The sequence below is a fragment of the Pristiophorus japonicus genome, chromosome 15, assembly GCF_044704955.1.
Source record: "Pristiophorus japonicus isolate sPriJap1 chromosome 15, sPriJap1.hap1, whole genome shotgun sequence".
Lineage (NCBI taxonomy): Eukaryota > Metazoa > Chordata > Chondrichthyes > Pristiophoridae > Pristiophorus > Pristiophorus japonicus.
Window position 1 is genome coordinate 69,516,375 of NC_091991.1, and position 25,337 is coordinate 69,541,711.

The window sequence follows — 25,337 nt, forward strand, 5'->3', positions numbered from 1 at the left end:
TAGAACTGAAAAAACCTGGTCTACACATTAAAAAATCAGGCCGCAGGTTACAAATTAGGCGTCCAGAACGAGGTGGGGGGGGGGGGGGAAGGGAAGTCATTAAATTCTATAATAAATCCTTATACAAATAAATCCAACCTGAATAAACATTTATAAGCAAAGAAAAGATTAAATAAACCATCTTCCTACCTGTGTGAAAGTGCTTCAGCCAGGGAGAATTGAAGCAGCCGTTCGTTCCCGCCTGGGGGGGGGGGGGGGGGAGGGGGGGGAAAGGAGGAGGAAGCCGTTTGTTCCCGCGGGGAGGGAAACGGCTGCCTCAACTTTCTGCAGTCTTCTCACTGCTGCAAGAAGCCTCAGTGCTGATGTGCTGATGGCAATGTGCTTTTATTAAAAAATTTTCAAAAATTAAACAGCTACAAAGAACTACAAAAATGGCCAAGTGCCAATGTTTCCTTCATACTGCGCATGCGCGAAGGCTCCAATGCACACGCGCAGGGTTGCCGCAGGAAAAAAAACTAATTTAAATGGTACCCGCCCCCTCCCACTTACAAAATCGGTGCGAGTGGTAAGCTCCACCCCCTGGGCGCCGCACCAATTAGACATGGAGCTGCAGGGCGCTCCAGAATCGCGCGTTTTTTTTCCGTCGCCGTTTTCGGCGCGAAAAACAGGCGCCCAGCTCGGAGGGGCGCCCGTTTTTTATCGTGTGGAAACTTGGGCCCTATGATTCTATGAAATGCAATCACTGCCACAGTGAGCACCACAAACCAATGAACGGTCGGATAATCTGTTTCATGTAGTGCTGGTTGAGGTCGGAATGATGGCCAGGAAACCCAGGAGAACTCCACATTCTTCAAAGTGTCTAGGGATCTAGTAAAAAAAGAATTCAAGGTCCAATGGATGGGGAAACTCATGAAGCCTTTTAAGTTATCGAGGTGATACAGTGGCCTTCTAGTCTGTCAATGCTTTGTATACATTTTCTTTCCTCTAACCAAGGCAAGAGGAGGAGGAAAGTGGATTACATATCTTCTGCAATCTGGCCTTTGTAGCTGACATTATGGATGTCTAACAATTACTGCTGCTGGCATTATTATTTGTTCATTGGTACACAAGTCTTAACTTTGTGATTATTAAAGGAATTTTACCAAGAAAAGTCAGAGTGGAATTGGGCATTGCAATGCATGTCCGGACATGCAGTGTCAAAAAAACTCAGGGTCCCTTCAACAATGTTTACTGGGTGGAAAAAGAAAGAATTTTAGTGTTGAGAGCTTGATTGCGGAACTGATTCAATCCTGTTCATGTTGCATAAGGAATGGCACAGATGGTCACCCAAACAAGGAGGAGTTCTCAGCCCATTCAACCCAAAATGGGCCAATCCTTTTAACACACACAATGCCAGTTTGCTATTGGCTTAAATCCATTCTATGCTATAAATCAATCACTACACTGTCCTGTGTTTGCAAGTGCAGTGGAAGAGAAAAATCTCCAAGCTGCAAAGTACCTACAATCCACCAACTGGATGTAATACAATTTTAATTAAAAACCGGAAATGCTGTTAATGCATTAATGGGTTAATGGGTTAATCAGCATCTGAAAGAAAATCTTTGTTTTTATATACTGACTCATCCATTGTATATTTCCAACATTCAGATTTCCAGCACGATGGTTTTAATTATTATTATAGCATTTTATTTCATTACTTAGTTTTTTTTCCTTACTACATGTCTCATCTCTAAAGTAGTGACCATTTTCTCCCTCCCATCAACTGCAGATTTAGATTGTCCAATTTGAAAAGGGGAACTGGAAGAGAGCTCAAAGCAGAGCCCAATGAAAAGTTTCATGTTTCCTACATTACAACAGGGACTACACTTCAAAAGCACTTTAGTGGTTGTGACGTACTTTGGGATGTCCTAAGTTCATGAAAGATGCTACATAAATGAAAATTCTTCTTTTCTTAATATTCATCCTCAATATAAAACACCAAGGGGAAGAAATTGGCTTCCTTTGCCTCTCCCGTTTTCACCTCTGGGGGGCGATAACAGGGCGCTAACAACTTACTGACCGGTCGCGGCACAAGTACCGAGGCCTGCTAAATTCCCCTGGAGGTTTGCGCCAGCGGTAACTCCTAGCGCCACGATCTCTTGTGCCCGGAGATCGTGACAGCATCGTCCTGCACATTGCCCCGGTAGCACCCCGGACTCGAACTTCAGTTGTGTCCCCTGCAGCATCGCTGGGCGACGACGACAGCTGCAGGAGGCGTTGTTCGAGAGACTGAGCGCTTCGGGCATGCTGTTTAAAGGGGATGATGACCGCGGAGGAGAATATTTTTTCCGTTATGCCCACTGTTCATTTTTGATGATTTTCTCGGGCCATGATCGATCATCCCTGCACTTTGCTGGAGTACTTGGGGTTGATCGTGGCAGTTCATGGCTACTGTCAGAGCCTGCAGCGATGAACCTTCCCTTTAAGGGAGGGAAGGAGCCTCGGATCCCGGCAGAGCTGCTCGGGACATTGGGCAGGGCCGCACCGCTACTGCCTCTCCTGCCGGCTTTAGCGCTCCAAGGGAAGTGGTAGCACTTGATTTAGCGTTCAATTTCCTTCCTGAAGCACTAAAGCCAATTTTGTGGAAGCTGAGAATCATTAGCGCCTGGCACAAATTTTTCAGGATTTCTAAAGTCGGCGCTCCAAACGGGAAGATACCGAAGTTCTCCCTCCAAGAACTGAAAATAATTCTTTACGCTACATTCCTTAAAAAAAAATAAGCTAATCTCGGATGACATTACTCGCTGATTATTTAATGAGATACCGGAACAGAGTCAGCCCCAGCAGCTAACGCTTCCAACTTGGCCTGCTCATAAATCATGTCCCAAGCTGTTTCTAGATGCCCAGGGCTTCAAATTAGCTGAAATTTCAGTTGGAACTTTTTAAAAGCAAAGTATTTCAATTGTGTAAGTCTTTTCATTTTTTCTCTCTTGCTTTCAATTCATTTTTAAAACATTAAAACATATAGTAGCTGAATTCAGTAAAGTTACAGTATGAGAAATTGTAGTGCTCTTCTTACCATAGGCAAGTTTGGGCTCTATGTGCTTCGCAAAAGAATCCACAAGGCTCTGTTTTTTCTGAACTGGTTCATCTTCAAACAGCCCAAGCCTTCATTGAAAGGAAATAAAGGTAATTCCAAGCAATAGAGGTATTTCACAAAATGAGTCAATTAAAACAGTCTTTTTAAAAAAGGTGTAAAAAGTTAGAACACAGACAAGCTATGCCTTGGAGTGATTCAACAAGATGTTCTCTTTCTCTGAGACAAAGAGAGAGAGAAATCAGAGGGATAGTTAAGCTGGCTTCACTGATTCAACATGCAGGTAGAATTCTGAATCTCCCAATCTCCCCAACATAAATTCAGTGGAAACCCAAGAGAAACAGAAAACGCCCGCGGAAATTATACCCAATAGTTTGTATAACAGCACGGGCAGAGACCAAAAGAGAGATTACCATCCTGCTCCCTCAGCCAATGCACAAAGACATTGTTTTAGTACATAGTACTTTAAAATGGCACATCTGGCTCCTGTCTTAATAAAGCTTATTAGAAACATATTTTTCAGTTATAAAGGTTTCTCCCACCAGGGTCACTTGGTTGCACAAATCTGATAAGTACTGGACAACTCTCCTTTCTCCAAACAGCCCTAAAGGTAGGGAGTTTGAATCTCAGGAATGCCCACTGCCCACCAATTTGTATACCCGAGTCCTCAGCCAGACTGCTGGATAGACTGCCATGCAAACGCGAAGAGGTCGGGCTCAGGAGGGGAAGAATATACACATTGTTCAGCTCATTATGATTGAGTCAGTCCATCTTGACAGATCACTGTGAACAGTGGCACTGACTGAGAACTCTGCCATCTCTCCAATTCCGGAAACGAGGACAGTGCGAGTGACCTTTGAGAGAGGAATTGCAGGAAAAAAAACAAAGATTGTCTCACCATGTCAGAGTACTCATTCTATTGTCATCTCTTCCAATCTTATCATAGACGGCTTCTTGGAGACTTTGGAAGCTGCTGGATGGTGCAATTCCCACCAGATTGCACATCAGCTCTCTCTGCACAAACAGAAGTTTCAAATAGCCCGATTAGGGAATAACCAGATTAAAGAGTGGGGAGCTTAGGAACAGAGGCATGGGGGAGGGGAAGGAGGGAGGGAGAGGCACAAAGGGGCTACTTTCTACTCTCATGCTTCAGTGATATACTTTTATATTTTTTATAAATTAAGCAAGTCATTGCTGGCTGGGCAATCCTATTTGAATTTGTTTCAACACAAGATGAAGTTCCCACCTTTGTTATTTTCAATGAAAGATTATACACAAGTAAAAGGTGTTGTTTTACTACATACAAGAGCAAGCTGAAATAGGGCTGGAGGAGATTATACAGATGTTGTGGCACAAGAGAATACTGACACTGGGACTGTCACAACCCCAGTCCCTCCCCTCAATAGCCATTTGCAAACAAGGCTGGGAGTTGCTTTTTGGTAAATAGTTCTCCAGCCAAGTTGCATTTGCATTTGAAAGAAGTAATAAATGAAAATAGGGGAAGTCCATTGATAATTCTGCCCCCGCTCTCTCCCTCACCCCCAAGTAGCACTCTATCCCCTTTATCCTCACCAGCATCAATCTATCTGATGATCACCGTGAACACCAGGTTCAAACACAAGACGGCAGAAATTTCCTCTGGGTGGGATGGGGGCCGGGGGAGGCGAGTTCCAATCGGCGGAAACCCCCTTTATGTGGTGCATCAAGGATTTCCATCGGAGTAATGGTGGCCAATTGGGAGAACCTTCAAGGGAATCCCAACAAAATGTATATTCGTGTAGTATATAGGGCAATTAGGGACGGGCAATAAATGCCAGCCTTGCCAGCAACGACCACATCCCATGAATGAATAAAAAAAGTATCTGGGCATTTAACTTACTCAGAACATAGCGTTATAAAATGCTGAGCAAATTAACAGAGAAATCAAAAAAGAAAACGCTGGAAAATACACAGCAGGACAATGGGAATCTGAAAGGAGAAAAGACACGTAAATATTTCAGGTATACATCCAGAGGTGCAAGTTCGGGGCCCAAAAGAGGCGAGGGCCCGGGGCAGCACGGGCCAGCCCACACTGCAATATGTGTGTGCACTAGGTCCGTGCAGCAGAGCTGGTCTCCAGTCGTCTTGATTAATCCTTGCCACTGGACCAAGACCTAGCTCTGTCAAGCCCGTGTGGTGGCTGGTGTGCAACGGCACACAGCTGGCCCACTTGTAAAAGCAAAATACTATGGGGATGCTGGAATCTGAAATAAAAGCAGAAAATGCTGGAAATCTCAGCGGGTCAGGCTGTGGAAAGAAAAACAGAGTTAACGTTTCAGGTCAACGACCCTTCGTTGGCCCACTTGTAATGTGGCAAAGCATCTCACCCCTCCCGGGGCGGGTACCCAAACTGCAACTTGAATGGCATGGGCCGCTACCCAAAAAATGCAAATGCCCACAACACCGGAAAAAACAGCCATGGTCGTAAGCCCAAGTAATGGGCGGTCGAAGGATCCCCCTCACTAAGGATCTGATGCGATTTCGGCCGAGAAGAAATGATGATCCGGCCAACCCGAGAGAAAAGACAGGCCCACACAACTGATGCAGAACCCCTCCCCCCATCATTGGTACAGACCCCTTCGCCCCCAATCACTGGTGCAGAACCACCCCGCCCCTCCCCCCATTATTGGTGCAGCCCCCTCCCCCATCATTGGTACAGACTCCCACCCTCCACCCCCCCCCCCACATTACTGGTGCAGACCCCCCCCCCCCCCCAATCGCTGGTGCAGACACCCCCCCCAATCGCTGGTGCAGACCCCCCCCCCCCCAATCGCTGGTGCAGACCCCCCCACACCGCTGGTGCAGACCCACCCCCCCAAATCACTGGTGCAGACCCACCCCCCAATCGCTGGTGCAGACGCCCCCACCCCCCAATCGCTGGTGCAGACCCCCCCCCAAATCGCTGGTGCAGACCCCCCCCACACCGCTGGTGCAGACCCCCCCACACCGCTGGTGCAGACCCCCCCCACACCGCTGGTGCAGACCCCCCCACACCGCTGGTGCAGAATCCCCACAACGCTGGTGCAGACCTCCCCCCCAATCACTGGTGCAGACCCTCCCACCCCCCAATCACTGGTGCAGACCCCCCCACCCCCCAATCACTGGTGCAGACCCTCCCCCCCCCCCAAATCACTAGTGCAGACCCCCCCAATCACTGGTGCAGACCCTGCCCCCCCCCAATCACTGGTGCAGACCCCCCCCAATCGCTGGTGCAGACCCCCCCAATCACTGGTGCAGACCCCCCCCCCAATCACTGGTGCAGACCCCCCCCCCCCAATCACTGGTGCAGACCCCCCCACCCCCCAATCACTGGTGCAGACCCTCCCCCTCCAAATCACTAGTGCAGACCCCCCCCCCCAATCGCTGGTGCAGACCCCCCCCCCCAATCACTGGTGCAGACCCCCCCCAATCACTGGTGCAGACTCTCCCCCTCCAAATCACTAGTGCAGACCCCCCCCCAATCGCTGGTGCAGACCCCCCCAATCACTGGTGCAGACCCCCCCCCCCCCCAATCGCTGGTGCAGACCTCCCCCCCAATCACTGGTGCAGACCCCCCCCCCAAATCACTGGTGCAGACCCCCCCACACCGCTGGTGCAGACCCCCCCCCCCAATCGCTGGTGCAGACCCCCCCCCCAAATCACTGGTGCAGACCCCCCCCCAATCACTGGTGCAGACCCCCCCCCCCAATCACTGGTGCAGACCCCCCCCCCCCCAATCACTGGTGCAGACCCCCCCCCCCAATCACTGGTGCAGACCCCCCCCCCAATCTGGTGCAGACCCCCCCACACCGCTGGTGCAGACCCCCCAATCACTGGTGCAGACCCCCCCCCCCAATCACTGGTGCAGACCCCCCCCACACCGCTGTGCAGACCCCCCCAATCACTGGTGCAGACCACCCCCCCCACCGCTGTGCAGACTCCCCCAATCACTGGTGCAGACCACCCCCCCCAATCGCTGGTGCAGACCCCCCCACACCGCTGGTGCAGACCCCCCCAATCGCTGGTGCAGACCCCCCCACATCGCTGGTGGAGCTCCCTCGAATCGCTGTTTTCTGTCACACTTTCTGTACCTGAAATGTCAACTGTCCTCCCACCTTTCCCTCCCACCACCCAGGCACCAACAGATCAGATGAACTTACACTAAATGCCTTTAGCAGAATCCAATGATGAATTCAAAATATATTTTTTAAAATTAGGTCTGAAAAATTCAGCATATTTCTGAAAGCTTAGAGATTAAAAAAAGGACAACAAACTATCAGATTGCTCGTTGGCCTCAGAAAGATCAGCGGAATCATCGAAATACATTAAGATATAAGACAGAAACAGGCCATTTGGCCCAACCAGTCCCTGTCGGTGTTTACCCTCCACCGGTGCCACCAGTTCTATTACTTGGATAAGTTTCCAAAACCCTCAATATAATCCTGTGGAACCAACCTGCACAATTTTCTATGAAAGAAAGAGGCATACCCAGGTTATAGGAGGAGCTTCGGGACTGAGCAGTGCACATGGGTCAGGATTGATCAGTCCGAGCTTGTGAAATCCTTTCACTGTATTTGCGTATCCCTGAAAGAGGACGCAGGACAATTTCTATTAGTGGTCATGTTTCATTATGGACAGCATTGCAAATTACAAAAATCATCGACAGATTAAACATCATCCAGGATCAGTCTGGGTTGGTATCTAACATTGTTTCCTGTGGAATGGTTGATAGGCTGTTGGTGAATATTTAATTAATTAACTTGTCTGCTAAGATGAAGAAAATATTTAAATCTTTCTCTTACAAAGCATGAAAGCCAATTCCCTAAATCCTCTGTAATCTTGCAGGAGGCCCCACTCATCCAGCAGGTGCTGGATTACTGTACATATGGACGTGGATCAGAAAACAGATGCTGATATTCAAGATACGACAAGAAATAATCTACAAGAAAATAGGCCTATTACAAGTCATGGTCATGCAGTAACGCAACAATCCTCTAATCACAACAGTATCTGAGGAAAGAATAAATGCAAAGAACAAAAGGTGAAGCTGCATAATAATTTCTTAGTGAAACAGACAATAATCAGATTTCTAAATTAACTGTCAGCATTTGTAAATATGACAGATGCTTTAGTTCAGACCAACAGTAAAATATGACGGAATGGTTCATCCGCACACTGCCAATGGCGGAGTGGTGAAAATCGGGAGCCAGAATTGGAGGAGTACTGAGATCCGAGTGTTGTAGTGCTGGAGCACACTAAAATTACCCGCAGCTTTCAGGAGAAGGAGAGAGGAAAAAAAAGTCAGCCAGGGTTCCCACTCTTTGTTAATATTCAATGATCATTGCTGGAATTTGCATGTGTGTAGGTGTTGGATTAGGCCAGACTGTGGGGCGTCTTCCCCCACCACCACTCCACGGTTAAACTCCGAGGAGAAAAGAGAGAAGAAAATCGAAAAGATGAACTTGAAAAATATCAAAAATCTGATGTTGCTACATTCTCGATTGCAATCACCACTAATCAACATGGACAATGACAGGAGGTGCTTTCTGTGCTTTGACTACACTGATGCTCCAACTGGAAGGTGAACACTTAGCAGTTCCCAGTCGCCCACCACCAGAAAGAGAAGAGTCTGAGGGCGAGACTGCACCTGGAGTGGGTGAGTGAGATTCCCAGAGAGCAAGCTACACTACCAACCACCCTAATGATACACATAAAAGATATTTTCAATCTCAAACAGTGTCCTACATTTCTGAAAAAAATAATCTGCAGGAAAATGGGTCTATTCGAAGTCATGTGAGTAATGATGATAGTAAGTTCCACATGGCTCGAAACAGGCAAATATATCGTAATTGTAACTATTTAAAATGGGTGCCAAAATTCAAGGCGGCAACTACAGACCTGTTAATAGATCAGTAAGGGGCAAAGTAATAAAATCTATTAGCGATATTGGAATAGCAGGCCATTCAGCCCCTCGAGCCTGTTCCGCAATTCAATGAGATCATAGCTGATCTGTATTCTATCACAATATACTCACTTTGGCTCCATATCCCTTAATACCCTTGATTAGCAAAAACTCTATCAATCTCAGATTGAAAATTATCAATTGAGCTACTGCTTTTTGAGAGAGAGAGAGTTCCACACTTCTACCACCCTGTGTGTGAAGCAGTGTTTCCGAGCTTCTCTCCTGAATAGCCTGGCTCTAATATATGTTGCTTTGTCCTAGATTCCCCCACCATTGGAAAAGGTTTCTCTTTGTCTACCCTATCAATTCCTTTCAAAATCCTACAAACTTCAATCAAATCACCCCTTAACCTTCTATATTCCAGGGAATACACGCCTAGTTTATATAATCTCTTCATAAGCTAACCCTTGGAGCCCTGGTAACATTCTGGTGAATCTACACTCCTTCCAAGGCCAATATATCCTTTCCAAGGTACGGTGCCTTGAACTGTACACAGTACTCCAGATGTAATCTAACCCGGGCTTTGTATACCTGCAGCAAAACTTCCTCCCCTTTATATTCTGGCCCTCTAGATGTAAAGGCTATCATTCCATTAGCCTTTTTGATTATTTTTTGTCCCTGACCATTACATTTTAGTGATCTGTATACGTGGACTCGTAAATCAGTTTGAACCTCCAATGTTCCTAGCTATAAAAATACTCGGATCGCTCCTTCTTTGGTCTTAAGTGGATGGCCTCAAACTTACCTGCACTGAAATCCATTTGCCAGTTTTGCCCACTCATTTAGGGGTTGAAATTGGCTATCGCCCCGGTTGGGGGCGGAAATCTCTCCGGGGTGGGAAACTCTGCGCCTAGCACAGGAGTCCCGCCCCAAAAGCGAAATTGGGGTTACCGCTCCTCACAGGAAGGGGGGCGCAACGTAGCGGGCTCCACTTCCTGTTGGGGTGGTATCGGCAGCGCTACGCTTTTCAACGCCCCTCCACTTCTGCAGGCCCTCTGATGGCCTGCATTGGGCCACCAGGGCAGCGTGGTGCCATGGCCACAGCCCGGCATCCAAACGGAGTGCCGGGCTATACGATGATGGCCCTGACCACACCACAGAGCAGTATGACGGGCCGACAGGCGAGTCAGCCAAAACGGGAAAATGGCAGCGCGTGGCGCAGCGCACCTCCTCAGGAGTGGAGGTCGGCCCAGTTCGCGACTCGCAATCAGGGGAATTTCACCCTCTTACTCTATCAAAGTCTCTTTGTAATTTTATGCCATCATCTACTTACTATTCTCCAAATCTTTGTGTCATTGGCAAACTTGGATATATGGTTCTCTATTATATTATCTAAATCATTAATAAATACAGTGAATGTTTGAGGCTCAAGCACAGATCCTTGTGGGACACCACTAGTCATTTCCTTCCAATTCGAATACATACCTATTATCCCTACTCTGTCTTCTACCGCCTAACCAATCCCCAAATCAGGATGATTATTTGCCTTCAACTTGCCTCTCATCAGTCATAAATGACATCCTTTGTGACTAACAAAATTAAACTATCCCTCCTCGCCCTTCTCGACCTGTCTGCAGCCTTTGACATGGTTGACCACTTCCTCCTCCTCCTCCAACGCCTCTCCACTATCGTCCAGCTGGGTGAGACTGCACTTCCCTGGTTCCATTCTTATCTATCTAATCGTAGCCAGAAAATCTCCTGCAATGGCTTCTCTTCCCGCTCCTGCATCGTTACCTCTCATGTCCCCCAAGGATCTATCCTTGGCCCCCTCCTATTTCTCATCTACATGCTGCCCCTTGGCGACATCATCCAAAAACAAAGCATTAGTTTCCACATGTACACTGATGGCACCAATGCTATCTCACCACCACTGCTTTCGACCCCTCCATGGTTGTCCAACATCCAGTACTGAATGAGCAGAAATTTTCTCCAATTAAATATTGGGAAGACTGAAGCCAGTGTCTTCGGTCCCCGCCACAAACTGCATTCCCTAGCCACCAACTCCATCACACCCTAGCATCTGTTGGAGGCTGAGCCAGACAGTTAGAAACCCAGGTGTCATATAGTTGACCCGGAAACGAGCTTCCGGCCACATATCCGCATTACTAAAACCGGCTATTTCCACCTTCATAACATTGCCTGGCTCTGCCCCTGCCTCAGCTCAGCTACTGCTGAAACCCTCATCCATGCCTTTGTTACCTCTAGACTTGACTACTCCAATGCACTCCTGGCTGGCCTCCCACATTCTACCCTTCGTAAATTTGAGGTCATCCAAAACTCGTCAGCCCATGTCCTAACTCACACCAAATCCTGTTCACCAATCACCCCTGTGCTCGATGACCTACATTGGCTCCCAGTTAAGCAATGCCTCAATTTCAAAATTCTTATCCTGGTTTACAAATTCCTCCATGGCCTCACCCCTCCCTACCTCTGTAATCTCCTTCAGCCTCACAAACCCAGAGATACCTGCATTCCTCAGATTCTGCCCTTTTGAGCATCCCTGATTATAACTGTTCAACCATTGGTGGCCGTGCCTTCAGCTGCCTGGGTCCTAAGCTCTGGAACTCCCTCCTAAACCTCGCGGTCTCTCTTTCCTCCTTTAAGATGCTCCTTAAACCTATCTCTTTGCCCAAGCTTTTGGTCATCTGATGTAATTTCTTCTTGCGTGGCTTGGTGTCAAAATTATTTTTTGTCTTAAAACACTTCTGCGAAGCACCTTGGGATGTTTTACTACATTAAAGGTGCTATATAATACAAGTTATTGTTGTTGTTCAGTTCCATGAGCTTTAATTTTAGTTAACAGTCGCTTATGTGGAACCTTAGCGAATTCCTTCTGGAAGTCCATATAACTTACATCCACGGACATTCCCCTATCTACTACTTTAGTTACTTCCTCAAAAAATTCAGTTAGGTTCGTTGGACATGACCTATCCTTTACAATCCATGTTGGCTCACTCTGGTCAGCTCAAATTTCTCTAAATGCTCACTCTGTTCTTAATTATAGATTCCAATGATTCCTCACAACAGAGGTTCGATTAACAGGTCTAAAATTTCCTGGTTTCTCTTCCTCTTCTTTTTTGAATAATGAAGTAACATTTACAATTACCCAAGCTAAAAAGGGACATTCCCTGAATCGAGAGAGTTTGAATTATGGCTAAAGCATCTCCAATTTTCTCACCCACTTCCTTTAAAACCCTGGGGTGGAAACCATTGGGTCCTGGGGATTTGTCAGTTTTCAGTACCATTATATTTTTCTAATATCATTTTCTTGCTTACATTAACTTTAGTGAGTTGCAGTCATCGATTCATTATTAGTTTCCTTGGCGCCGGCCGACCCGACCTGGTGGGAAACACCAGGAGCAGCGGAACACAAGAGGAGTTAGCCACTGCAAGGAGCAGCGCAAGCCATCATGAGAAGGCAACAAAATCAAAGAGGGCGACAAAATCGGTGTCACGGGAACCCAGGCAGCTTAGAGTGAGGTCGAGCCCAGTGGCGGGATCGGAGCCCAGCAGCGCGAGGTCCGGAAGTCGACGAGGAGCGGGAGGTGCGGAAGGCTGGCGAGGTGCGAGGCGAGGCCCAGAGGATGGAACCGGAGATGGGAAACGGCGAGGAACGGAGGTCGGGGCCGGCGCAGAGTAGGATCGATGGGCCGTATGGCCTACTCCTGCTCCTGATTCTTATGCTCTTAATCAAAGCTTTACATAACCATCGCATAACGTCTTCCCATTTGCATACAATGGTAAAAAGTGTTGCAGACAATGCTGAGGAGTAGGTGTTTGCACATTGTTTGGTAACCAAGCACCTGTTGATAGCATCATCTACAATGTAATTATTGTTTAGAATAAAGCATGCTCGTTATGGCCAGACGGCTTCTCTCTGACCTTCATTCTACATAACTAATTATTTCAGAACTGTACAACAAAATACAGAAACATTTCTTGTTTGTCAGAGGTAATGCCAGATTATTACTTTCAAGTAAACTAAGAAAATATCAGAGGATGTAAATAGGTCTGAGTGAATAGATTCAGTACAGCTATCGTGAAAAAGTAATTATTGAAAGGGTGATTATTACTTGTAATAATCTACCAAGAAAGTTACTTGAGGCACATTCATTAGGGTTATTCAAAATACAATTAGATGCTAATCTAATAAGGGATGCATTTGATGGGCTGAATAGGCTCTTCCCATTCCTGATTTTTCTTCCATTCTTCAGTAAGTGCAGATGAGTACTGTGTCCACAAGCTTTGTCCGACAAACCTATTCACTGAGGGAAGTACAGCTTTGTAAAGCAAGCAACTAATAGCATGCACAACTTAGACCAATTTGGCAATCAATTTAAACAGCCTGTCTCCCATGTTCACCAGTTACCCATCAAGGCTCTACTCCTGAGGAAGAAACACAGCCAGCTTGCTAGTAACTAAACCTTGTATAATAAGTCCCTGCTGCTTTACACATTCTCTTTTCTACCACATTTCCTTTCGATGAATTACAATTGACATTTCTAATTTTTCAGCTTGAATTGAGCAATTAGAAGTTTTCCATTCTTACCTTGTATCTCAGGGTGCCCCGTAACAAAGTGCGAGCTGATTGGATACCGTACGGCGTTCCGTATTTGAGGCTGTCTCTGTTTGGTGCACCCTCTAGGTTGAATCCCGGGAAGAAGTCCATTGGACGAGCATGGTCGAGTACAGCACCTCCAGCTGGGATGTCAACAATCTGCAGATTAAGAATATTGGTACACCACAATGTACTAAAAAGCACTACATTTAACCCACGGGGAGGAATGGTTCTCACAAACATTACAATGGTGAACTTCCACTGGTGTTCTCCTGGGCGTCCACTGTAACTTTGGCAGAAGAGACATTAAAAACCCCGGAAAAACAGTTTTTCGCCAAGTTATGGTGGACCAGAGGGAAAACGCCTACAGAAATTCACCCACTAACTGTTTTTAATCACATCATGTATGTTGCCATTTGTTTGCAATAAAAGCACCTAGGCCAAGAATTCCTTGGGTCACTATGTACAACAGCTTTAGAATTCACTTGAAGTTTATAATTTTGCTAGAAATACAAAACAAAGGAAATCTTGACAAGTACATTCATGAGGCTGCTACACATAGGGAGCAGGCGAGCTGTTACCTCTTATTCAACGTGACCGGTAGCATAGTGGTTATGTTACTGGACTAGTAATCTAGAGGCCTGAACTAATGATCCAGAGACGCGAGTTCAAATCCCACTTTGACAGTATCAGTAATGGTGACCATGATTGTTGTAAAAACCCATCTGATTCACTAATGTCCGTTAGGGAAAGAAATCTGCTGTTTTTACCTGGTCTCGCCTTTATGTGACTCCAGACTCTCAACTGCCCTCTGAAATGGCCTAGCAAGCACTCAGTTGTCAAGAAGGCTACTCACCACCACCTTCGAGAGCAATTAGGAATGGGCAGAAAATGCTGGCTTTGCCAGTGACGTCCACATTCCGTGAATGAATAATAGTTGTGAGCCAGGCACTGAACATTAAATTACAGAATGCTACAACCTAACCCTGATGGAAATCATCCTCAAAATTACCCTAACATTTATGTTTCATTATAGTTCCGTTTCGACACAGTTACCGTTTTATTGAAAATGGCCACCATAGCAACTGCCTCAATGAAAACGTGTATCCGAATATTTCAGAGCACGTGTTGCTAGCAGTAAGTAACTGCCAAAAGGCGGGCAAGAGACATTCAGATGAATGCCGAGGATACAGGTGCTGCACATTCCCAAAGGTACGGTTAATTAACTGATATCTGGTTCTAGTATGTTTTAATATGCATTTATTTTTAAATGCTAAATGATCTCCCATGGTGATGCTCATACGTACTCTACGGCCTGGAGCGCAGTTGTGATTTTTAGTGGCTAAGATGGAACTGTATTTTTTCTGCTATGTCCTATGATAGTTATTGATCAAGTACTTGCTGTGGGGAAGTAGTCTAAATAGGCATATCCAGGTAATTGTAGCTGCGTATAAACTCCAGAGATCAGCTAGAATGGCAGCATAGTGGTTATGTTGCTGGACTAGTAATGCAGAGGCCAAGACTAATAATCTGGAGACCTAAATTCAAATCCCAGAGGAATTTAAATTCAGTTAATTAAATGTTAAAAAGCTAGTATCAGTAATGGTGTAAATTCTGGATTAAAAATCCATCTCGTTCACTGATGTCCTTTAGGGAATGAAAACGCTGACCTTACCTGGTCTGGTGACTCCAGACCCACAACAATGTGGTTGACTCTTAACTGCCCTTTGAAGTGAAAGCACTACAACAATAATCACTGTGGGACTGCAGCGGTTCAAGAAGGTGGCCCATCTTCTCAAGGGCAATAAGGACAGGAAGCAAAGAGTAGGAGTAAATGGGTACTTTTCAGAATGGCAGGCAGTGACTAGTGGGGTACCGCAAGGTTCTTTGCTGGGGCCCCAGCTGTTTACACTGTGCATTAATGATTTAGATGAGGGGATTAAATGTAGTATCTCCAAATTTGCGGATGACACTAAGTTGGGTGGCAGTGTGAGCTGCGAGGAGGATGCTATGAGGCTGCAGAGTGACTGGGATAAGTTAGGTGAGTGGGCAAATGCATGGCAGATGAAGTATAATATGGATAAATGTGAGGTTATCCACTTTGATGGTAAAAACAGAGAGACAGCCTATTATCTGAATAGTGACAGATTAGGAAAATGGGAGGTGCAATGAGACCTGGGTGTCATGGTACATCAGTCATTGAAGGCTGCATGCAGGTACAGCAAGCGGTTAAGAAAGCAAATGGCATGTTGGCCTTCATAGCGAGGGGATTTGAGTACAGGGGCAGGGAGGTGTTACTACAGTTGTACACGGCCTTGGTGAGGCCACACTTGGAGTATTGGTCTCCTAACTTGAGGAAGGACATTCTTGCTATTGAGGGAGTGCAGCGAAGGTTCACCAGACTGATTCCCGGGATGGTGGGACTGACCTATCAAGAAAGACTGGATCAACTGGGCTTGTATTCACTGGAGTTCAGAAGAATGAGAGGGGATCTCATAGAAACGTTTAAAATTCTGACGGGTTTAGACAGGTTAGATGCAGGAAGAATGTTCCCAATGTTGGGGAAGTCCAGAACTAGGGGTCACAATCTAAGGATAAGGGGTAAGCCATTTCGGACCGAGATGAGGAGAAACTTCTTCACCCAGAGAGTGTTGAACCTGTGGAATTCTCTACCACAGAAAGTTGTTGAGGACAATTCACTAAATATATTCAAAAAGGAGTTAGATGTAATCCTTACTACTGAGGGGACCAAGGGGTATGGCGAGAAAGCAGGAATGGGGTACTGAAGTTGCATGTTCAGCCATGAACTCATTGAATAGTGGTGCAGGCTCGAAGGGCCGAATGGCCTACTCCTGCACCTATTTTCTATGTTTCTATGTTTCTAAATGCTGGCCTTGCCAGCAATGTCCACATCCCATGAAATTATTTATTTTTTTTAAACTGGAGCGTGATTGTAACCGTTTGTAAACTCGAGGTCAACTGGAGCGCAATTGTAGCTGCTTAGAAACCCGAGGTCAATTAGAGGGTAATTGTAGCTGCTTGTAAGTTTTTGGCTCAAGGCGGGAAAAACCCTGCACAAAATGATTATTTTTAAAAGAAAAAGACAGATAGTCTGTAACAAAATGTGATACTTTGAGTGCGACAGATCAGATCTCAGACATATGTATAGCAACTGATGAGCTGCTGGAGGACAAATTCTGTCCCTGTTAATAAGCTCTATCTGATGCCAGTCATGCTCATTTTTGCAGTAACTATTGAAAAGAGCTGTTTGACACTGTCATCATTGCTTTTGTTCACTGAAAGAAGACAGCAAGATCGGACTCAATAAAAATAACAGTTTACCTTTCCATCCTTTAAGTAGGTGGCTGGACGGAATGTATTTAACAGAGCTCCAGAAGGACTCCAGCTGAACTTATACCCGAGGGGGTTATCAGAATATTCAGGGGCAGGGAGTCCTCCACAGAAGGAAACATATGACTCTATCTGAAGAAAGAAAAATAAATTGCAGCAACACAAATCATGCTCCAAGAAAGCCAATGTATACTTCACTTTTATAACCATTACAATGTCAAATGCTGATGATATGACTCTTAATAAAACTAATCACACAACGCAATAAAACAATTGTTTCCCACCCATTCACCTGTGCTTCAATCTGGAGCTTTCCCCGGATCCCAAACCTCACGACGCACACAGCATCAATTTGGCAGCAAGGGACGGTGGACGTTGTCATTTAATTGTTATTTTATTCAAGTACCACTATATTCTAATGAGCACTTTTCATTATTAGGGATATTTTGTGATATGCAAAAGGTGTATTTAAAAGTCTCAGCATATTTGTCCTTTCTCTTGTAGCCCAGAAGAATCTGATTTTAAAAACTGGTTTTCACTTGGATACTTGGGCAGCTTGAGGGACATAGAATTTCAATTCACTGACTTAAATGTTCTGAATATAAAAGGGGAGATGATCCATTGTGGGGATAAGCTGCTTAAAACAATGGCACTCACTGTTGATCCTTGCTCTTTCGCCTCGTCAATGCGTTTCATTGCCAGCATGTGGTCAATCCCTGGATCCAGACCAATCTCATTTAAAATAGTAATCCCAGCATCTAGTGCACTAAAGAAAGACTTGGATTTATATAGCATCATTCATGTTACCAGACGTGTCAAAGCGCTTTATAGCCAATTAAATACTTTTGGAGTGTAGTCATTGTTGTAATATGGGAAACGCAGCCGCCAATTGGCACACAGCAAGCTCCCACACAAACAGCAATGTAATAATGACCAGAGAATCTGTTTTTAATGATGTTGATTGAGGGATAAATATTGGCCCAGACACCAGGGATAACTCCCCTGCTCTTCTTCAAAAATAGGGCCATGGGATCTTTTACCGCCACCTGTGAGAGCAGACAGGGCCTCCTCGGTTTAATGTCTCATCCAAAAGATGGGACTTCAGACAGTGCAGTACTCCCTCAGCACTGCACTGGAGTGGAGTGTCAACCTAGATTTATGCACTCAAGACTCCTGGAGTGGGACTTGAACCACAACCTCTGACTCAGAAGCGAGTGTGCTGCCCACTGAGCCACAGCTGACACAAAAAAGGTAGAGTAGACGGGCAATGGGAAAAGTGTCCAATATAAAATCGCTAAAATTTTTTCCATCCACGCAACTTTCATACATATCTCTTTAAGAGATACAGACAGGGCTCAATAAAAACCAGCACTGAACCACGTCTGGCCATTTATCCACGAGGCACAGAGTTAACATAAGCATCTCAGTTATTTTTGTTGAATTAGAGTGGCTGAATTTCCCCTCTCTCATTTATTGTCAATGGGACAAAACATCAAAAAGAGGTCAAGTTGCACAAGGTGTCATCAATTGTAAATTATAACTTCACAAGAACAAAATGTACTTGGAGTTGATGCATTATTTAGAATTTTGTATATATAATTATTCTGTCATGTTGGTGATGAGAAATAATATTTATACAATAGAAGTGTTTCTCTGCAATTACATTTGTTATGTTTCTATAGGTGTGCAGCAATATCACAGAATCCTGGGATGTTGTCTGTGGCATGTCATAGCTATTACGCACTGCTATTTTTTAAAATGGGAAATTTTTAATTGCATAAAATTACGAATGACTTTCATCAAGACAAATGCTTGGCCCTGAACCTAGTGGATTCTGTGCAGTTAGCATCCTAGAAACTCATGAAAGTTCGCTGCAAAAAGGTTACATAGAAAGGGGGAAGGTTTGAGAAACTTGAGAAGAAAGCCAAGACAGAAATGCACATGTGAAGTGGAGGTGAATCAGTGGACCAAGTACAATTTAGAGCTTGAAATAATGCTGTGGGGGTGTTAGTGCATGTACTCTTAGTGTATGAAAGTCCATGCATTAACTGTTCATACTCTAATATACACACCGCATAATATCAGGTCAATAGAAACCAGTGCAGGGAAGAGAAAGCAAAATTCTCCTATTGTGCTCCTTTGGACTTGTTAGGAGACAGTGTAACGAGTAGAATACCTAATAGAAAAACTAGAGTCACTGACCATGACAAAGACTATGTCATCGGTGAACCATATATGCAAACTAGATGAAAGCCATTTATGAAATCTTTCATTATTCCTCCTTGGAGAAGCAGCTGTGTGAACCTTGCGTGGAGGATTACAGATGGTCATTGTTTGAATTTGTTTATTCATAGTTTTGTGAGCAATTGTTTAAAGGGAGTGCAGCAGAAGAAAGCCATGAAGTTTAATAAACTACTTATGACAGGAAGTTAAATCTGTATCCAACAGAACTGAACTAAATACCAAATTCTGTCTTTACTCTCTTCATTCCCATTAACTGAATATCTGCAGCTATGAAACTGTTGTTAATTACCCAAATGTTAGTGTTAATGGACATGGCAACCATCCACATTTCAACTGGACATCACGGTTTTAGATTCAGTGTCCACTTGCTGCCATTCATGGGGGTAAATCAACGCTGCTCCTGGTCCTAGCCGCCACTGTTGCTATCGGATTGAATGTTGCTGCACCCGGTTGGTGGGAATTATTGCCATCATTGTGCAATATCAGGAAAGGTTGTCCAACGTGTGCAGCAGCCTTCAATCCCCTGGGTCGGCAGTCGAATCAAGTAGGAGCCGTGAGTGGTGCTTGGGCACTGAAGCCAGAAATAGCGCCGGGGAAGGAAGGAGTGAGTGTGTCAGCACGGACTGGAGGAGAGGGAAGATGGACAAGACTGCCAGCTTGAACAGAGGAAAGAGAAGAGAAGAGCATCAGCGTGGACTGGGATGGGGCAGAGGGGGAAGAATATCAAAATGAACTGGGGCAGTGGCGAAGGGGGAGGAGCAACCATATGTATTCGTAATAACCCACAATTTCTCAGAGATGAGAAAATCACTGCATCGTCTTACACTGTACAAGTAATGGAATATTGGGTGTGCCTGAAGCTTAAGTTATGACAAGTCCATGTCCAACTGCATATCATAATATTTGGGACTGGTTTGGTGTTGTCAGTTTTTCTTTAAGCCGTTCATTAAATTTGTTAATAGTTTTCTAGGTTGGCTTACCAGTGTTAACATCCTTAGATCACCTATCAAGGTCACACGCTCTCAAGTCCTACGTAATAATGGAGTAGAAATTCTGATGTGTATGCGCCGAAAAACGGCTTTTCCGATCTGTCAAGCTGGAGCTTGATAGATCGTAGCCAGATCGGGAGCGAGGATGACAGATCGGGAGCGAGGACATTTGTACAGGCAAGATTGCGGGATTTACGCATAGCTTGCCCGGCAGATTTCCTCAAAAATCTTGCACCGGAAAAAGCTGGCGCATAGCCTACTTTTACAGGTGCAAGTGTTTTAAAACGCACAAACAAATTAAAATTAAATAAAACAAAGTATTGTTAAAAACTCTGCCCACTAAGATAAGTTTATTTTTAACCCGAATTACAAAACTTAACAAAAAAATCGGAAATAGGTTTTTCTAAGGCATTTATTAACTTTAATTTCAATTAATTTAAATTTTGTGAGGTCTGTTTTTTTTTCATTAGTGTGTGGTTTTTTTCCCCTATTAATAGCACTGAACTCAGATATGCGAGTCTCGATGCTATTAATGGGAACCTGTGAAATACTTACCTGATTGGCTGAGCAGTCACACATGACTGCATCGGAACCCTCTGGGCGTGAGCGCGCTTTGCAGCGCGGGAGAAGGCGGCCTCCCCATTGGAAATCAGGGCGCCTCCTAGACCACCAGGTAAATTCGTAAAAAATCTCCAGAGAGGAGGCAATTGCCCATTGGAAGACCCCCCAAAGGAATTTCTGCACCAAATAAGTTTTGTCGAGTCATAGCATTTTACTGCACAAAAGGGGGCCATTCGGCCCTTTGTGTATATGTGGGCTCTCTGCAAGAGCTATACAAATAGTTTCAAATCCCAGCCCTTGGCCCATAAGTTTTTAACATTTTTATTTTCAAATATTCATGCATTTCCATTTTAAAAGCTAGCATGGATGTGTGTCTACCACTGATCCTGGTATGCTATTCCATGTCCTGCCAATCCTCCAAGTAAAAATCTCTCTTAACCTCTCCTTTTGTTTATTTAGCGATAAATTTACCTTCTGTAGTTACTGACTCATTGACCAGCGGATATAGTTTTTCCCAATTTACTTTATCAAAATCTCTCACAATTTTGAGCACTTGGAGCTTTACAAAGAAAGTTAACTTTTTTAATGTATTTTCAGGTCGAATCAATAAACTTGACAAATATTAAAACTAAATATCATTCAACTGAAAGTTCAATGGCAGAGGCATTTCAAAGACTAAAAGGAACAGGGTAAAATTCCACATTGAGCAACCAGCACTTCCTGTAATACCAACCTTTGGTGCAATTCTTTCATTTCAGGAGACTGGTAGCTTGCTGTCACCATGTTCACTTTTTGATTGATGCATTCCTTCATCACCATGAGATGATAAGTAACAGGTAATAAACTAGACAGGGATTAAAAATCAAAGATTGTTCTGGAGCATCAATGTTGGCTATTTAGAGACAGCGTGGGCCTGTGACAGACAGCATAGACCTGTGCTTCCCTTAAACCTAACAACTTGTGGTAACCTTTCAGGAGCAGGGCTGGCAAATAACAATAATCTACAGCAGGGGTTCTCAACCAAAGGATCTGCAAGAAGATTTCAGGGGGTCTGCCAGTTGGTTTGTCCCATCAACATACAGAGGAGGCTATGGCATAAATCTCAGCAGTCTCCCGTGTATTGAGACGAATGGAATAGTCTCAGCTTTAAAAACTATGCGTACGCAGTCAATTCAGGATCTTACTGTTGGACAGCATTTGAATGCTTAGACAAGTCCCTTTGTGCATCAATGACTTTTACTGCAGTATTTATCTGGTTTATTTTTTGATCCCGAATTGCTTCTAAGTCCATAAACCACTCGCCGCTTTTAACTATTAAATAAAATATTGGGATTAAAACTTCTCTTCTGGGGGATTAAAACTCAAGTTGGGGGCGGGGAAATCCGCGAGTTAGATCGGCGTTGCATGGCCCATGGTAACACGAGCCTTCCTTTCAATCCTTTTCCTTCCCCTCACGTGGAGCCTCCCTTTGTCGATTAAAAGTCACGTGCATGTTTGAAAAGAGCGCCGTCGATGGAACGTGTGCGCGGCATGTGACCATGGGTGGGTAGGGGGGGGGGATGTGGGGAGAAGGTGGAGGAAAGAAAGACTTTTTAGTCTCTAGGCCTGCAGTAAGGCCGTAATAATGGGGATCTGGTGTGACTCTCTCTTTCAATGTCTTTAGTCTGAGTTAGTAAAATAGCTGAAGGCGTTCTCACGATTTTCCTCAGAACTTTATATTCATGGCCATGTGCTTCTCTAATGGACGGATAGGCCTAGTCTGGGCACTAGTGTCCTTCGAGATACTGCCAGCTATTTGTGAAAGGGTTGGGGAAGGAGAAAGAAGGGGGGCTTACTTTGTCACAAAAGCATTTATGGCGATGAGGCCGGGTGGGTAAAGTCGCTCAGGGCCCTGTTTATTTCTCCATTTATATCATATGCCACCTGCCTCTGCCATTACTGGTGCTGCTGATTCAAGTGGCTGGCTTTCACCGCCATGTTGGGGTTTGGTATCAAAATAAGAAGGAAGTTCTGTTTCCGAAATGGAGGACGGAGACCTGGAATTTTAGTCCAGTCCGACTGAGTGTGCACAACATTAGCCTGTCGTGAGCAGTGAGTCGTTGCTCCTGGTTCATTTCCTGTTAAGCAAATGGTTGAAGGGATGGAACAGACCCTGGGCAACAAATGGGCACAGAACGTAAATTTAGGATAAAAACAGAAAATGCTACAAATACTCAGCAGGTCAGGCAGCATCTGTGGAGAGAGAAACAGAGTTAATGTTTCAGGTCGATGACCTTTCGTCAGATCGGAAACGTTAACTCGGTTTCTCTCTCCACAGATGCTGTCTGACCTGCTGAGTATTTCCAGCATTTTCTGTTTTTATTTCAGATTTCCAGCATCTGCAGGATTTTGCTTATGTAAACATAGGACTTTATAAATTCTTCTCTACCCAAGGTGTAATAGAGCTATTAACAAACAGAAAAAATACTTGTGTTGTGTTGTACTACGGGGGGGGGGGGGGGGCCTCGGAAGCAAAGAGATTGCGAACCCCAGTGTACAGAATCTTCTGTTAAAGAGAAGCTATCGGACAAATCACCCTCAGTGCACTACAGGCTGTTTTATTCATCCCAAAGTCAACATTATCGGAGCAGCCTTCGGAAGTTTCCCCCCCACCTCAGGAAGGGACTCTACCTCTGCTCAGTGCGTGCCTCTAAACTTCCAGTTGTAATAAGGAACTCATCCAAGAGGGAGAGAAATACCATCATGGCAATATAACCAGCTTCCTACCGCTCCATAGCTTAGCAAAATACAAATACACTGCACCGAAGAGACTTCTTAAACGGCTTCCCAGATAAGATAAAACTCCAAATTCGAGAGAAAGAGCTCGATGACATTAATTTACTAGCCAAAGTGATGTCAAGACTGGAATGAGTTAATACATTTCCGTTGGCAAGACTGTAGGAAATTTACACGAGTGGACAGCACACAAACTAACCTGATCACAAGGTCATGCGATTTCACCAGTGAGGAGAGTCGGTCGCTGTCCTTCTGCATGTCCAGTTTAACTGGAGTGGTGTGGTTGTACTTTGCAACTAGCTTTTCCAACTGGTCTTCAAGTGCTGATGCTGCAGAAAATTTTAAAAATGAACATTAGTTTAATCTTTAGTTATCGATTTGATTTAAAAGCCATTATATTAAAGGTTAAAAATTCAAAATATGCAACATGGCACTCACGAGAATTCTCAAATTAATTAATTTAAATTCCCATCTAAAATGATACCGTATAAAGGAGATTTTTAAAGATGTAACTCTTGTACATGTTAAAATTCTCTTTTTCACAGAGTTGAAACTGGACATCCTGTCCTTGTTCCTTTGTGTGTATGTGTGTATGTCAGCCTTGGCTCAGTGACAGCACCCTTGCCTCTGAATCAGAAGGTTGTTGGGTTCAAGTCCCACTCCAGAGATTTGATCACAAAATCTAGGCTGACACTCCGGTGCAGTACTGGGGGAGTACTACACTGTTGGATGTGCCGTCTTTCAGTAAGACGTTAAAGCGAGGCCCTGTCTACCCTCTTAGGTGGACGCAAAAAGATCCCATGGCAAGATTTTGAAATAGAGTGGGCGAGTTCTTCCCAGAGTCCTGGCCAATATTTATCTCTCGAACCTCATCACGAAAACAGATTACCTTGTCGTTACCACACCGTTGTTTGTGGGAGCTTGCTGTGCACAAATTGGCTGCTGCATTTCCTACACTTCAAAAGTACTTAATTGGCTTTGGAACATCCCGAGGTTGTAAAAAGGCGCTATATAAATGCAATTCTTTCTTTTTTGTTGTTGGGTACAGGTTGGAAGCAGGGAGAAAGCATCTACAAGTATTCAACAACGTGCTAAATTCTTGTGCTAAAATACAGAGGAAGGTTCCATAATGAGATCCTGACCTCCTTGTTTAATGACATGTTTCCTTACTTCCTCTTAGGAGTAAAACCAAACTCATCCCACAAGGAACCTCTCTTTTCTGCAGATGCAATTCTCTTGTTTTTTTAAGCGGTTTCAATGTGACCATATTGGGTTTCAAAGAATCATTTAGCAGCTCAGGATCTGCCCAATCAGATCGTACTCCAGAGATCCAGGACTGCCTTGTTTTTCCCCTGGAGTGTGTTTTGTAGATTGATAGGAGCAAATTGTATTCTGCACTTCATTTAAAAATAAAAAATACAGAATATAGTTAGCGTGCAAAAGAGAAGTAGACGCAAAAAGATCCCATGGCAATATTTTGAAATAGAGTGGGGGAGTTCTTCCCAGAGTGCTGGCCAATTTTGAAGTGTAGGAAATGCAGCAGGCAATTTGCACAAGCAAGCTCCCACAAACAGCAATATGATAATGACCAGATAACCTGTTTGTGATGTGAGTGGAGCTATAAGTGGAATCGCTCAGTGTTGCTAAGTGCAATACAGTTGAAGAGTCACACCCAAAACCAGAACCGGATTCTTTTCCCTCAGATGATAAAGGAAATATACAGCAAGTCGTTTATCAACAAGAGCTGACATTGACGACAAGATCCAACACCGCCTCCAGTGCACCAGTGCAGCCTTCGGTCGC

At 44.7% G+C, this 25,337-nt stretch overlaps 1 protein-coding gene across 4 annotated transcripts in view; it reads right to left on the minus strand.

The window, feature by feature from the left end:
- aass (aminoadipate-semialdehyde synthase) overlaps positions 1–25,337 on the minus strand; it is a 108,235-nt gene that overhangs the window by 17,783 nt on the left and 65,115 nt on the right. For all 4 annotated transcript variants that reach the window (XM_070900577.1, XM_070900574.1, XM_070900576.1 and 1 more), the window contains 8 exons: positions 23,734–23,863; positions 21,493–21,603; positions 17,623–17,731; positions 16,957–17,097; positions 13,606–13,773; positions 7,583–7,678; positions 3,975–4,090; positions 3,059–3,147 (listed from right to left, as the gene is read on the minus strand). In XM_070900577.1, coding sequence (XP_070756678.1) covers positions 3,059–3,147; positions 3,975–4,090; positions 7,583–7,678; positions 13,606–13,773; positions 16,957–17,097; positions 17,623–17,731; positions 21,493–21,603; positions 23,734–23,863 — 960 coding nt within the window. The remainder of the gene's footprint in view (positions 1–3,058; positions 3,148–3,974; positions 4,091–7,582; positions 7,679–13,605; positions 13,774–16,956; positions 17,098–17,622; positions 17,732–21,492; positions 21,604–23,733; positions 23,864–25,337) is intronic.